Below are 16,785 nucleotides of genomic sequence, written 5' to 3'. Positions count from 1 at the left end.
CTGCTAGCAGCCTAGTTACCATTTTCTATTCAGGGCAGAATATTGACCAGTTGCCATGACTCATCCTCTAGAAATGTTCCTGGTGGGCCTTCCACATTGCACATGGAATTGTCAGGCATCTCTCAGCTGTTCCAGTCATACAGGATTCCACACATTCTACTTTCTCCCGGCAGTCACCCTGGGAGTCTGAAAGGCAGCTTTTCCGAGGACCTAAATGCTTTCTTTAAGCAAGTGAGGGGGTGCCATGAAGGATGAACTTATGCCCAGATGGTGCCATGTTTCACCAGCAGGATTTATGAAATCATGTCTTTGAATCTCTTCCAGATTTTTAATTTATTTCAGGAAAATATAGTATTCAGGAACCCTTAAAGCAATGCAGGAGATTCCATTTTGAATCTCACTTTCATTGTTAATTTGATGTGTGACTCAGGACTTCCTCACGTCAGTCTTTATTCTTCCTATCTGTAAAAGAGAAAACTTAAGCTAACTAAATAACCTGAGATTCTTTCTGCTTGTGAAATCCTTTGTTTTTGCAATATACACTCCATGTACCCTCTTGATTTTTTGCCTTAAACACTTGTTTTCTACTATTATATCTTGTTGATTTAATGCTATGTATGGTTTTTAACCAGGAAATACTATTTTTCCAAAGTAGGTTGGATCTCTCTGCTCTAGATTTTCATCTCACTTCACATCTTTTTAGTTCTTCTTCCTTCTAGATATATTTTCATGTTTATCTCAGTTTGTCAACTTGGTTCCTGCAATATCAATTCTAATGTTCACTGCTCTTAACCATAATATTTATTAGTCTATTAAAGTTTTCAAAGCTTTGGGAACGTCTGTTTAAATCTCAGCCAGCCCTTGTTAACTGAGGCAATATCTTCTCTACTATTGTTCATTAGAAGAAGCAGCACAGCATGACAAAGCCTGGTATAGGAGGAGCAATATGCCATAGGGGCTCAACAGGAGACAGGCTTATATTCAGAGAAAACTGATTTGCTAATGTGATTTTGGGAAATCTACTTAACTCCCTGAGCCTCAGCATTCTCATCTATAAAATACATATTCGAATACCTTCCTCACAAACCTGTTGCAAGAATTAAATGTTTATTTAAAACACATACAGATCAGTAGCACAATACTCTCCAGGTCCATCCATGCTGTTGCAAATGCTAAGAGTCCCTTCTCTTTTACAGCTGCATAGTAATCCATTGCGTAAATATACCACAGTTTCTTTTATCCATTCATCTGCTGATGGGCACTTGGGCTGTTTCTAAACCTTAGCTATTATAACTCATACTGCTATGAACATAGGGGTGCATATATTCTTTCTGATTGATACTTTAAGGTTTTTAGGATATATTGCCAGAAGTGGGATCACTGGGTCAAATGGGAATTCCATATTTAATTTTTTGAGGAAACTCCGAACTGTTTTCCACAGTGGCTGCACTCGTCTGCATTACCACCAGCAGTGTACTAGAGTTCCCTTTTCTCTACATCCTTGCCAACATTTATGGTTTGTTGATTTGTTGATGGTAGCCATTCTGACAGACAAGTGTGAGGTGGTACCTCATTTTGTTTTGATTTGCATCTTTCTGATGCTTAGTGACTGAGCATTTTTTCATATCACTTGGGCTTCTGTATGTCCCCTTTGGAGAAGTGGCTATTTAGGTCCTTTGCCCATTTACTAATTGGATAGTTTGTCTTTCTTTTGTTAATTTGTATGAGTTCACCATAAATTTTGGATATTAACCTCTTATTGGATGCATCATTGGCAAATGTGTTCTCCCAGGCAGTGGGCTCTCTTTTCACTTTGCTGATGGTTTCTTTTGCTTGGCAGAAGCTTTTTATTATTATGCTAAGCAAAATAAGCCAGTCAGAGAAAGGTATCACATGAACTCACTCATATGTGGACTCTAATGAACAACATAAACTGATGAACAAAATAGATCCAGAGAGATAGAACCATGAACAGACTGATGAATTTCAGGGGAAAGGTGGAGGTGGGGGGTTGGGGAGGAGAGATTACCTCGGGAATTTATATGGGCACGTGCATAGCCCATGGACACAAACAATAGTGTGGCAAAGGCTTGGGAGGGGCAGGTGCAGGAAGGAGGTGGGTCAATGGGGAAAACAGATAAGCAACAACAAAAAACAAAGGGGACATCTGTAATACTTTTAACAATAAAGATAAATTTGAAACGAGAGAGAGAGAGAGATCCGTTAATTCAATAGTATAGTAGACAGGTCAATAAATGGCAGTTATTTTTAGGAATCAACCATTCTCTAAATTCTTCCTACATTTTGGTGTGAATGATATTTTAAGAATTAACATTTTTCTAGTAACTGCTTTATTATTTGTGTTGCTTTCATGATTTCATATCATTTTCAGCTTCCTTATTTTTCCATAAGCTACAGTGTTAATCTTTGAGAATACAGAATGTATTTAAATCTCACATTACTTTATAAGTATTTTAATCAAATTTGAGGAGAAAAATGCTATGCTATTGAATTCCCTCATCTTCAAATCCAGTTCTATTTCTTCCTAGCATGCACTAGAATCAAAACCATGTTTTAATATCCATAAATGATTGTGCAGATAGAATGTATTTGATGGAATCCAGGAATCTTTAGTTATAGCAAAGATTCCAATTTTGGAAGTTGGCCTACACAATTATTTTCAACACACTGAGACCAGCAGCAATGTCAGACAGGGGTTTCCCCAGCACGAGCCTGAAGCAGAGTGGACTCTCAATATATGGACTGAATGGATGAATGAATGTGTTCTGCAAGACAGTAGCAGTTCATTTAATGCTAATAATAGACTGGACACCACAGAGTTCTGTTGTCAAAATGTGTGTATCAGGATCCTTCACTGTACAATTCCTCAGAGCTTTTAATAATCTAATATCCATTACAAACTTTTAAGATAGGAATGCAGCTTTCAGTAGTTCCCATAGTTATCTGGCCACAGAACTCCATTTATTTTGGCAAGTGTAATTAACATCTAGAAGGACCCTGGTTTCCTACAGAACCAGTTGGGTTCTACCCACTGCTCAGACCTAACTTTTACACTCATGAGCTATCCAGACCTATCTCATGGTCTGTACTCTGTAAGACAGCTTCTTTTTATAAAGATACTAGAGGCCGGTGCACAAACTTTGTGCACTGCGGGGGGGGGGGGAGGAAGGGTTGTGGTGTTCTCCAGCCCCACTTTTACCCTCTCACAGTCTGGGACCCCTCAGGAGATAATGACCTTCTGTGTCTTAGGCCCACTCCCAGGTGGCAGAGGGCAGGCCCAATCCCTAGGTGCAGCCCCTGGTCGGGCTCAGAGAAGGGCCGATTGGGGAGTTGGGGTGCTGCCCCCTGTCATGCCCAGAGCAGGGCGGATCGGGAGGTTGTGATGCCACCCCTAGTGACGCTCAGGGTAGGGCCGATTGGGAGGTTGGGGCGCCACCCCATGTCACACACAGAGCAGGGCCGATCAGGGGGTTGGGGCGCTGCCCCCTGTCATGCACAGAGCAGGGCCCATCAGGGGGTTGGGGCATTCCCCCTGTCACACTCAGGGCAGGGCCGATGGGGAGGTTATGGCTCCACCCCGTCACACACAGAGCAGGGCCCATGGGGGGGGGGGTGGAGCACCGCAACCTGTCACACACAGAGCAGGGCCGATCAGGGGGTTGGGGAGCTCCCCCCTATCAGGCACAGAGCAAGGTCGATCAGGGGGCTGGGGCGCCTTCCCCTGTCACGAACAGAGCAGGGTGGATAGGGAGGTTGTGGCCCTGCCCCCTGTTACACACAGAGCTGCAGGACGATCAGGGGGGTTTGGGCGCTGCCTCCTGTCACGCTGCTCCAAGGGGCCAAGAGGCCTCGTGGCTCCGCTTAACACCGGGGCCAGTGAGGCCTCACTGCTTCAGCTGATCCCAGTGCTAGGAGCCCTTGCTGCTCCACTGATCCCGGTGCTGGGAAGACTCGCTGCTCAGCTGATCCCAGTGCTAGGAGCCTTTGCTGCTCCACTGATCCCAGTGCCAGGAGGCCTCGCGGCTTCGCTTGACACAGGGGCAGTGAGGCCTCACAGCTCTGCTGATCCCAGTGCTGGGAGGCCACGCGGCTCTGCTGATCCCGGGTTTGGGAGGCCTTGTGGCTCTGCTGATCCCGGGTTTGGGAGGCCTCATGGCTCCGCTGATCCCGGTGCTGGGAGGCATATTACCCTTTTACTATATAGGATAGAGGCCTGGTGCCTGGGTGGGGGCCAGCTGGTTTGCCCTGAAGGGTGTCCCGGATCAGTGTGGGGGTCCCTGGCCAGCCTGGATGAGGGGCTGATGGCTGTTTGCAGCTGGTCACATCCCCTTCAGGGTGGGGGTCCCCACTGGGGTGCCTGGCCAGCCTGGATGAGGGGATGAGAGCTGTTTTCAGGCTGGCGGGTGACTGAAGCTCCCAACCTCTCCTTTTGTTCTTTTTTTTTTTTACTCTGGGATTTATTTACCTTCTATGGCTGTCACTGGAGCTGAGAGCTGGCTTTAGCTCTAAGGCTCGGCTCCAGCTCTGAGACCTCGGCTGCTGAAAGCAGGTTTCTGGGCTTTGTTTACCTTCTGTATTTGAAACTTTGTTGCGACTCCAGCTCTGAGATCCTGGCTGACTGAAAGCAGGTTTCTGGGTTTTGTTTAACTTCTATATTTGCAACATTGTTTTTTAGAGAGCAGCTCAGAGCTGGGCTGCGGCAGGTGGGGAACGTTGGCTTCCTCCGTCACTGGAGCAAGCAAGCCTCCTGTTTGCTTCAGGGCCTGGCTGCCAGCCGCCATCTTGGCTGGCAGTTAATTTGCATATCTTGCTGATTAGCCAATGGGAAGGGTAGCGAAGTTATAGTTAATTACCACGTTTCTCTAGTATTAGATAGGATAAATTCTTTGGGGATTTTGACTTCTTTCTCACAGATTACTTTTCCATTAAAGTGAATAAATAAGTTGCCATTGTTATTCACACTGTATCATTATGTGACTCGACTTTCAGGCAAGCTACCAGAGACAATACAGGAATGAGAGTCTGTCCCAGAGTGCGGTCCAGATGCTGGTGGGCGCAGCAGGAAGCTTTGGTGAGAAGGGAGAGTAAGTACATTGTCAGGAGAAAATTTCCATACTCTTAATGTTATAAATTGTGCAAGATTTTTTTCTTGCTTTTCTCTGATAAGTTGGGATCATCCAGTGTTATGTGTGGGAGCCCGTGTCTGCTCTAAGCCCCACAACCAGGCCAGATAACCTACACTCAGTTTTCTTGACTTGCTCTACTCGTTCAGACCTCTGCACATATGAAAAAGCTACTCCTTCTTACTAAGATGCTCTGCCCTTTCTATTTGCTTCCTAAAAAGCTAAACTATAATAAACTGCTCTCTCTCTCTCTTTCTCTCACTAATCAAATGTCTCACTAAGTCAAAGACTTTCTTGATCCCTATAGGCACATCTTCCCACAACACACCCTCTCTGAATATTCAGCATACACTTGTAATGATTTCTTTAGATTAAGTCTCCACAGTAAGCAGTGAGTTCCTCAAAGTCACGGTTTTAGGGATTACCCTAAAGTTACCCCCTGTGGGAGGATGAAGGCAACATAGCCCAGATACACCTTTGTTCTGGTCTATACTCCTGGTACTAAGGACACCAAAATTCCCTGCTCAAATGAATCTCAGTTTATTTATGGGGTTGTATTCTTGGACCTTTTCCCATGAGCCATCACCTTAAAATCAAACTGGGCCTTTAGTGTATAAACCTAAGAGGTGTGGCAGCCTGGTGTCCACTCACAGTACCACTGGTTTGTGGTACCGTGAGAGATAAAGACAGTGTGGGATGAGAAGCAGCCAGACACTGGAGCATGTTCTTGCTAGAGTTCAAGTACAAATTTTCAGAGTCTATGAGTTTTAATTCAAGCCTAGCCATGCAAATCATATGACATTATATTTGTCAAGATAGAAAGATAAAATATCTTATTTAAAATTTTGGTTTCTTGGTTAATAATGTTTAAATATTTCACATATAGTGCAAGGCTCTCCATTTGCGCTATTGCTCCAAGCCCTTCAAATGCTTAGGAGACCTGAGTGGTGTTAGGGTAGTTCAGGAAGAGGGCTGGGCAAACGTAGTCAATTTAAAACAATATGATGTATACTTTTCAAAGAGTGAATAAATGACATGCTGAAAGCATTATCACTTCATTGTCCATGAAAGGTTAATTAAAACAAAACAAAACAAAACAAACAAACAATAATACAGAGCAGCTCAGCCCACTGCCTTGATTTTTCCTCTTTAAAATCCTCCAAGAAGGTAGAAGCAGCATAAGTCTATGAATAAATGGACACAAAGAAGATGTCAACAGTGGGAGAAGGGGGTTAAAGAGGTGAAAAAATTCATAGTAGACAATGAAGGCAAATTTTGGAATATATTACATTTTTATTCACACATGTAAGAGATACTAGTAAATATTGAATACTAATATACACAGAATTATATGCCAGGCACTGTGGGGACTATCAAGATTAGTGAAATGGTGTTCCAATCTCCAGAGACTTTCTATTAATTACACTTGTAATGAGTACTTGCTCATCTGCTGGGCTGTCTTGGAGTTGATTTTGCCATTTGCTGATGATTCTTACCAGTAACCCCATGTGTTTGGGTGTCTTGTGGCAAGAAAAAAAATCTAAGGAGAGAAAGAGTATCAAGTTTGAAAAGGAGTACCAAGACCTGTGCTAAGTGCCTGTGTAATTACCTAAGAAATAATATATTGAGTAAAGAGCTTTTATTAAGTTTTGTTTCAGATACAGTCTTAAACATTTAACATATATTACCAATTTTATGTCTAAAATCCTATGAGGTGAATGCCATTGTTATTATCCTCATTTTTCAGATGAGGAAAGTGAGCCCCAGTGAGATTAAATAATTTACCCAATATTATTTGTCTAATAAATTACAGAGCTTATTAGATTTGAAGCTAAGTTGTCTTACTATCCAGTTAAAAAGATCCTGCTCTTTTCCTAATACGGGTCAAACAGTGAACAGTTGATATAAAAATAAGAATGCAGGAGCCTGAATTACTTAATTTGGGCTGTAAAATGTCATGTACTTACTGATATTACAGAATTTTAGGGTTCATTAGAACTTTGAAAATTATCATACCTTAGATATTAATTCCTTCAGGAAGGTTTCCTGATTCCCCATGACTCTATTCAATGTGCCTCCCCACAAAAGAAAATAAATGTGCCCCCTTTGTGGGTCTGGCTTGTCCTCTTACAGATTATCTCCATAGCAACATTTACTACACTTTACTGCAATTGTTTTTGCATGTTTTACTTCACTACTCTGCTAAATCCTTGAGGACAGAAACCAGTATTTGTTTGTGGCTTATGGTTTATCCCCAGCATTTAGCAACCAAAATAGGTGTCCAATAAATAATTTAAAAATTAGGAATGAATCAAGTCATATACACATTAGTGATTTTTTAAATGTAATCCCCATGTTATTATATTGAATCATAGAGAATTGAATGATTTTATTTTTTTCTCAATTACATCAGTTTTCCTATAGCAGATAAATTGCCCAATTTTCAGAGTGTGAACATTATAATCAGCTAGAGGCCTGGTGCACGGATTCATGCACTTGTGGGGTCCCTCAGGCTGGCCTGTATCCTCTTGCAATCCGGGGGCCCTCAGGGAATGTTGAACTGCTGGTTTCGGCCCGATCCCCACAGGCCAGGCTGACATCCCCCGAAGGATGTAGTAGTGCGCAAAGCAGCAGACGGCCAGGGAGGAGCCCGAGCAGGGGCCGGGCACCATGCCGTTCCTGCTCATTCTGGTCCCACTGCATCTGCTACTGCTGCCAGGTAGCACTGCCGCGGAGGCAGGAGAGGCTCACGCCAGGGCTGCTTCGCTCACCAGCCATGAGCCCAGCTTCTGGCTGAACAGTGCTCCACTGTGGGAGCGCACTGACCACCAGGGGGCAGCTCCTGAATTGAGCATCTTCCCCCTAGTAGTCAGCGTGCATCATAGCTACCAGCCGACCGGCTGGCTGGTCGAGTGGTTGACCGGTCGCTTAGGCTTTTATATATATAGATAGGAAGGACAAGGTCCGCCTTTGAACTTAAGTCACCAATGACCTTCCATTAAGCCATTTTTTAATTAGGACTTCAGACCCAAGGACAAAACTCTATCCTCCTTCTATGGAAGACAATGAAAGTATCTGGACAGCAACAGGTAAGTTCCTCATAAAACCAAATAAGACCAAATCATAGCACACAGATCTAAGCTGTCTCAATACAAAAGTCAGAAGAAAACTACAGACAAGTGCCACCAAAGTATCTTTTGGGGTTTTATTACCACTGAATTCTCCAAGAAACCATTTTAACTCTTAATCTACCACTTGTATTTTCCCCATAAATTCCTTGGCTACTTGCCCAAAAGGTGAAAGAAAGGAGATGAGAGGATATGTAAGATCGGCTGAATGTCTCATAATACTTTCTCATTTAATTATCCCAGGCTAACATAGGTATTTTTACCTCCATTTTACAGAGCAAACAGGTTAATGAGGTAATTTGTTCATTGCCAAACCAGATAATGGGGTTCACAACATGAAAACCCATATGTAGTTGAATCCCAAATATTTGAACTAAGGTATGCTTTCTATTCCTGAACCTTGACCTCTCTACCATTTTAAACCATGTATCTCCAGATTTTTATACTCTCTGTTTAATAAGTGAGCCCCACATATTAAAATCCATAATTATATGTCTATTGTATCTATAACTTTGAGGCTTGAAACTATGCCCATGAAAATGTCTCATTTCCAGTCATCACTGGGCAAAATAGTATTTTTGCTTTCTGCCAATACTGCATTCAACTTATCCCCAAATTTAAAAGTATATTTAAAGATTTCTCTTTTTTTAGGTATATGAGTCTTGAAACAATAAAGAATTATTCTGAAAGCAAAACAATTCTTACCTTTGTTAGAAAAGTATTGCTCAATTGGGTATATAATACTAAAAAGGAAAAAGGGATCCCATCAAGGTAAGTGAAATTTCTGGATCATAATGATAATTTTATGTTTAATTTCTTTAACATAAGAAATTGTTTTTCACAGCTGTAGACAATTTTGAAATCAGGAAGTATGAGTCCATTAACTTTTCTTTTTCAAGATTGGTGCAGCTATTTGGGGTTACTTGCAATTGTATATGAATTTTTAAAATCCTCACCTGAGGATATTTTCACTAATTTTTAGACAGAGGGGGGAGGGTTAAGAGGGAGATGGAGAGAAAAAACATCAATTGGTTGCTTCCCATATGTGCTCCAATCTCCCTGAAACCTGGGTATGTGCCCTGATAAGGAATCGAACCCTCAACCTTTTGGTGTATGGGACGATGCTCCCATCAACTGAGCCAACCGGCCAGGGATATATACAAATATTTTTAATTAGCTTGTTTCTATCTGGGGAAAAAATGCCATTGAGATATTCATAGGAATTGCATGGAATATGTTGAATTGTCATCTTAGCAACATTAAGCTTTCCAATTTGTGAATATGGAATGACTTTTCATTTACTAAGATTTCTAATTTCTCTCAGAAATGTCTTACCATTTTCATTGTACAAGTTTTAATTAAATTTATTTTTTTTACCTTTTCTTCAGTTAAATTTAATCTTAAATATTTGTTTTCCTTTTTTAATGCTTTCATAAGTTAATTTTTTAATTTTATTTTTGGATTATTTATTCCTAGTATATAGAAATACAACTGATTTTTAATATATTTTAAAGTTTTCCTTTAATATGTTTTTTTAATTGATTTCAGAGAGGAAGGGAGAAAGATAACGAGGTAGAAACATCAGTGATCACAGAGAATCATTGATCAGCTGCCTCCTGTACACACACACTGGGATGGATCCCAAAATCCAGCATTTGCCCTGACCAGGAATCAAACTGTGACTTCCTGGTTCATGGGTCAATGCTCAAACAGTGAACCACACAGGTCAACTGATTTTTTTTTAATATATTTTATTGATTTTTTACAGAGAGGAAGGGAGAGAGATAGAGAGTTAGAAACATCGATGAGAGAGAAACATCGATCAGCTGACTCCTGCACATCTCCCACTGGGGATGTACCCGCAACCCAGGTACAAGCCCTTGACCAGAATCGAACCTGTGATCCTTCAGTCCACTGGCCGATGCTCTATCCACTGAGCCAAACCGGATTTGGCAGGTCAACTGATTTTTAAAAAAATATATTTTATTATTGACTTTTTACAGAGAGGAAGGGAGAGGAATAGAGAGTTAGAAACATCGATGAGAGAGAAACATCGACCAGCTGCCTCCTTCACACTCCCCACTGGGGATGTGCCCACAACCAAGGTACATGCCCTTGACCGGAATCGAACCCTTGAGTCCGCAGGCCGATGCTCTATCCACTGAGCCAAACCGGTTAGGGAAGGTCAGCTGATTTTTATTTATTGATTCTATATCCTGAAGCTTTGCTGAATTCACTTATTAGTTCTCAGTTTGGGGGAATTCTCTAGGATTTTCTGCATATAAGATCCTGTCATCTGTGAATAGAGGTAATTTTACTTCTTCCTTTCCAACTTGGATGGCTCTTATGTGTTTTCTTCAACTCAATAGGAGTATCAAAGATTGAGTGTCTAATCCACCACACTCAATAAACAACAAAAGGACATCTGTGCTATAATTATTTTAAAGCCTTTAATACTAAATTAAGCTACAACCTTCTGAGTAATTTTTTTTGTTGCTGTAACTTAAAGAAAGAGAAATTTGAAAACTGTAATTGATAGTCAATTTATCCGTTAGACTATCTCCAAAATGCCATTCATCTCAGTAGGTAATACAGATTCTGGAATTACATGCTATATTTAGAATCCCCTTCTCCATCATTTATTAGCTGAATGAGTTTTTCAGGTCTCAGTTTCCTTATTTGAAAAATAGGTATAATAATATTTTTGTTATATTCTGGAAGCTAACTGATTTATGTAAAGCATCTGGCAAATAGTAGATGCTAAAATAGTTGGGTTCTCCTCTGGTTGATGGGATCATTATTATATAGTGTGTGTAGAAGTCCAGGGATTAGCACTGGGTAGTCATTTAACAAATTAATATTTATTACTAAGGGCTGAGTAACATTCCATTGAAAATTGAGTTCTTTAGCTAATGGATAAAGTCATAAATATGGGGATATGGCATTTAAAAAAGAGCAACAAACATGAAAGGAAACAAATAACCATGAGAAAAACCAGCAGAAATAACAGCAGACTTATATCCCTATGACTTCATAAGTGAAATTTTAAAATTAATAAGTGATGGACTCACAAACATGAACAAGTCAATCACCAAAAGAAACTGAACAGAAAAATGAAAAAATACCTATAATTCTTAAAATTAAAAATTCAACTTGAATTATTCAGAATTGAATACAAAATCAACATGATATATCTAATTTAGAGAGATACAACTAGAGTTGAGCAAATAAGAATAAATAGAAAAATATCAGGACCCTGAGATTTGAAGTGCTAACACTTGGGCAGACAAATTTGAGGAGGCTAAACCCCCATATTCTCATGAACACTCTGGCCTGACAGAAGCAGCTGCCTCTACCTTGCTGGAGGATGATAGCCTCCCAGCACCTTCACAGGCTGCAGACACATCACAAGATAAAGCTTGTCATTGTTTCAGGGTTAGTCTCTACCACCTTTTATTATTTCCAAGGTAATTACCAAGGTCAGATCTTAACACAGCAAGAGGATTCTACAACTTATCAACTGAAGAACTCACAAGACCTAACCAGCCCTGACCAGTTTGGCTTGGTGGATAGAGCATCGGCCTGCAGACTCAAGGGTCCCAGGTTCGATTCCAGTCAAGGGCATGTACCTTGGTTGCGAGCACAAACCCAGTAGGGAGTGTGCACGAGGCAGCTGATCAATGTTTCTCTCTCATTGATGTTTCTAACTCTCTATCCCTCTCCCTTCTTCTCTGTAAAAAATCAATAAAATATATTTAAAAAAAGACTTAACCAATATCAGAGAACACTAGTAGAACATACAAGAGAATGGATCTTGAGAAGATCACAACATGAGGCCAGATTATGAAGAATTTCTTGGCATGATGGTCTTATCCATGATGAGCCAAGGTTCAACATGTGGTCAACGAGACTTGGAATTGGTATTATTACATGCCTGAAATGGGTTTTGAAGCTTGACTAGGCCAAAACTCTACAGTAAATGAGGTGCAGATGATAAAAAAATTATGATATTTAATGATATTAATTATATGGGAATGAAGAACCAAGCACATGACCTCTGGGAAGACCTGCAGAACATTTCCCTTCACCAAGGCAACAGTGATAAACTCAATGATAGATGTCTTCTGCAGGACATAGTTGACAATATTTGAAACAATAGAATTGGTGCTTCAATTCCTTGCTTCCTGCCATTCCTTGGCAGAATGAATGGCAGAAGACAAATGGCAGCACTTAAATGTCAGAGAAAGGATGAGCATACTTTATTTTGTGAGCAGCAAATCAGAGAATGGCTAACAAATAATGTAAGTCAAAGGGAAATATAGACAGTTAACTCACTATTACTTTATTTCTAAAGATAGAGAGCTGGTGGGCAAAGGGTTGAGATCACGTACTGCAACAGAAAATCATGATCCCTCACCTTTCTTCCAGACATGTCAGTTCTCAGATCCAGAGCTCTTGAGAAAGGATGGCAACAATACCACAAGTATACAGGAGAAATATTCTCTCAATATATATTTTTTCCAAATGGACCTTTAGGCACTTTACCAGAGTTACTATGCATTGGGAAAAGGACTTTTGTACTTTGGGGATATGGCATCCTATCTAATAATAGACAAATAGGGTAATTAACCATACCTCTGCTCAGCTTCCCATTGGCTAATCAGGGAGATATGCAAATTAACTTCCAACCAAGACGGGGGCCGGCAGCCTGTCGAGTAACACTCCCTCCACGTTCTGCATGGAGTAGGGTTCGGTATCTGAAAGAGGAGCCACACACAAGTGAAAGAAAAAGACACGAGATAATTTTGCAATATTGGGGGACCAGGTGGGCAAGTCCCGAAGGACTTCCACCGATGCTCAGGCCGCTCCAAGCTTTTATTTGGTCTTGGGTAGCCCTAGGGTAAGGAGGTTTGAATGACACATGGATTAGCTCATTGGTAGACAATTTCCAGAAATAGGCAGAATATCTGATCAACAATAATCAACAAGGATCTACACAAGTATCTAAGGAATTAAGGGAACTAAGGTGGGGATGCTTCAGTTGTTATTACCTAAATTAACTGGGTGGTTCCTAGATTAACTGGGTGGTGCAGTTCTGACCTTTGCTAGGAATTCAAAGATTACTAGCTTTTGGGGGTCTCTGTCTAAACTCAGCTAGTGAAGACAATGAATGGACTCTGGCAGCAGCCACGCAGCTGAAGTGAACATGAGGCTTGCTTGCTCCAGTGATGGAGGAAGCCAAGATTCCCTGCCTGCCACAGCCCGGCTCTGAGCTCCTGAAGCAACAGCTCCAAAAGCAACAATGTTTCAATTATAGAAGCCAAACAAACCCCAGATACCTGCTTTCAGCAGCCGCGGCCTCAGAGCTGGAGCCAGACCTCAGAGCTGGAGCTGGCTCTCAGCTCCAGTGACAGCTATAGAAGGTAAATAAATCCCAGAATAAAAATAAAAAGGAAAAAAAAGAGAGGATGGGAGCTTCAGTTGCCCGCCAGCCTGAAAACGGTCCTCAGCCCCTCACTCATACTGGCCAGGCACCCCAGTGGGGACCCCCACCCTAAAGGGGGTGTGACCAGCTGAAAATAGCCACCAGCCCCTCATCCAGGATGGCCAGGCACCCCAGTGGGGACCCCTACCCTGAAGGGGGTATGACCAGCTGCAAACAGCCATCAGCCCCTCACCCAGGCTGGCCAAGCACCCTAGCAGGACCCCCACCCTGATTCGGGACACCCTTCAGGGCAAACCAGCCGGCCCTCACCTGTGCACCAGGCCTCTATCCTATATAGTAAAAGGGTAATATGCAAACTGACCCTAACAGCAGAGCGACTGGGAATCACTGGTCACTATGACACACACTGACCACCAGGGGGCAGACACTCAATGCAGGAGCTGCCCTCTGGTGGTCTGTGCACTCCCACAGGGGGAGCTCTGCTCAGGCACAAGCCAGACTGATGGCTGCCAGTACAGCGGTGGTGGTGGGAGCCTCTCCTGCCTCCTCAGCAGCGCTAAGGATGTCCGACTGCAGCTTAGGTCTCCTCCCCGCTGGCAAGTGGACATCCCAGGAGGGCTGCCTGCTGCCAGAGGGATGTCTGCCATCTTAGGCCCAATCCTCTGGGAGCAGGCCTAAGCCAGCAAGAGGTCATCCCCTGAGGGGTCCCAGACTGTGAGAGAGCACAGGGCGGGCTGAGGGACCCCCCCCCCCACCAAGTGCACAAATTTTTGTGCACCGGGCCTCTAGTTTAAAATAATACTGATACAAAAAGCTTAAAATCCTATCATAGTCCTCAATTTAAAGTGGGAGCTTTTAGGCTAATCAAGTTTCTGACTCAGTCTGTCTCATAGAAGTCCAGCAGGTCCACTGTGTGGTTATTTCCCCAAGGCTTTGAGTGTATAATTGAGACAAACATACTTAGTATCTAGCCAAACACTCACATTATCTAACTGACATACCAATCAAGGCTCATTATGGCAGGAAGGAACAGGTAATCAAGTGGAACCCATGGCCAAAATAATAATGAGAAGCAATATAGCATTTCAGGATTAAGAAGTTAACATGAACATGAAAGATTTAAAGGTATTATGAATTAGCCGCATCATATTTTTTCAATTCATCTTTGTGGCATAAACAAGTCATTATAAACAGGCAAAAGGTAACCTCAAGTGCAATACTTTACCAGATATTATTTTATGGCTGGAAGAAATAAAAAAATTTAAATCAGAATCACTGCCTGAAGGCCTGGAGGGCCCTACCAATTTAATGTCAGGATTATATTTGTGTTCATGTTTTATGTTCTTTTCTTAAATAGAACCTCAAATTGTAAAAGTTTCAATTCCTGTGTAACACAGATTGACCTCTGCAAATAGGGAAGTGATCCAGTACTTAAACCACTTTTCAATCAGTAATTAATTAACCAATAAGAATTTTAACAATGAAAATGCATTATTATACCATTTGAATAATTAAAAAATAAAATTAAAAATACATAAAGTAAATCCTCATCCCCAATTCCACCTTCTAGAATACTTAGTATGGAAAATATTTTCCACAGCATACACATAACTTTAAAATTTTTTTTATTAAAATGTGGACCCAAACTGTTCCACCACACACATCCTGGGATTTGGTCTTGATTTTATGCTTTGACAAAGAAAGATGCTCATAATACATTATTAAGAGAGAAAAAAATCAGGTTACAGGACAGTATGTATGATATTCCTTTTGTGTTTATAGACAGTGATTATATAAACAAAAGGATCAGAACAATATTTAAATTGTTAATAGTAGTTATCTCTGAGAAGTGGAATTATTGGAAGGTGGAAAGGATTTCCTTTGTTTTTAAAAATATTTCCAGTTTAAATTGTCCCTGACTTGCTCTAACCGGTTTGGCTCAATGGTTCGATTCCAGTCAGGTGCATGTACCTTGGTTGCAGGCACATCCCCAGTGGGAGGTGTGAAGGATGCAGCTGATCGATGTTTCTCTCTCATCAATGTTTCTAATTCTCTATCCCCCTCATTTTCTCTCTGTAAAAAAATCAATAAGATATTTTTTAAAAATTGTCCCTGTCTTATAAACAAAAGTATTTCTATTAAAAGTACAGTGAAGCCTGGAGGGGTGGCTCAGTTGTTTGGAGCGTAATTCCATACACCAAAAAAAAGAGAAAGAAAATGCAGTTAGATTCCAGTTGAGGCACATACCTAGGTTTCGGGTTAGGTCCCTGGTCAGGGCATATAAGGGAAGCAACCTATCAATGTTTCTCTCCCACATCGATATTTCTCTCTTTCTCTTCCTTTTCTCTCTAAAAATAACCTAAAAAAAACAACATATAATCAGATGAGGATTTTTAAAAAGTACAGTAAAAATGAGTGAGAGGTGAGGAAGGTGAGAAAGAAAGAGGGAAAGCCAGCATCAGTCATTTCCAGAAGAGGAAATTAAAAGGACACTATCTGAAGAAGGATGCCAGAAGGTGTTAGCTCTTGATGGCCACCTCCCAGAACTAAGCTGGACTCCATAGTTATTGATGATTAGAATAGAGCTGGACATATAATGAAAATAATTCCATGTAATTCTTTTATCAGATAAAACTTCCTCTTTTTTTTTTACAGATATTGCTTTCTTAATGTATTCCATAAAATAGTATTTACTGATGAATTTGAATATGTCGGATACCTTGTGATACTAATGAATACGTTCCCTATTATAATTTCTTGGATGCCCACAATATATTACACCTATGACGATGAATTAAGACAAGCTAACTATGTATTTATGGGATTTTACATCCTGGAGTGCCTAGTTAAGGTAATCAATGTGTGTGTGTGTGTGTGTGTGTGTGTGTGTGTGTGTGTGTGTGTGTGTGTGTAATATTCAAGAGGGAGATTTCCTAACTTCATTTTTCAACACTAGCTACAGTTTTCTAGGAGTATATAAAATTCTCTTCCACTTCTCAAACAAATAAACTTCAGTTCTTAAAGATAATTTTAGGGTGACTCAATATAACATATCCATACTTAAGGA

General features: G+C 41.1%; 1 protein-coding gene across 1 annotated transcript in view; it reads left to right on the top strand.

Annotated features, from left to right (window-relative positions):
- Window positions 1-16,785, top strand: part of SLC9C1 (solute carrier family 9 member C1) — a 99,846-nt gene that overhangs the window by 45,680 nt on the left and 37,381 nt on the right. Inside the window, exons 14-16 of the mRNA XM_023758699.1 lie at window positions 5,011-5,105; window positions 8,924-9,043; window positions 16,374-16,569. Coding sequence (XP_023614467.1) covers window positions 5,011-5,105; window positions 8,924-9,043; window positions 16,374-16,569 — 411 coding nt within the window. The remainder of the gene's footprint in view (window positions 1-5,010; window positions 5,106-8,923; window positions 9,044-16,373; window positions 16,570-16,785) is intronic.

Source organism: Myotis lucifugus, unplaced genomic scaffold, assembly GCF_000147115.1.
Source record: "Myotis lucifugus unplaced genomic scaffold, Myoluc2.0 scaffold_137, whole genome shotgun sequence".
NCBI lineage: Eukaryota > Metazoa > Chordata > Mammalia > Chiroptera > Vespertilionidae > Myotis > Myotis lucifugus.
The sequence above is the reverse complement of the archived record's forward strand: the minus strand, read 5'-3'. Positions and strand labels throughout refer to the sequence as shown.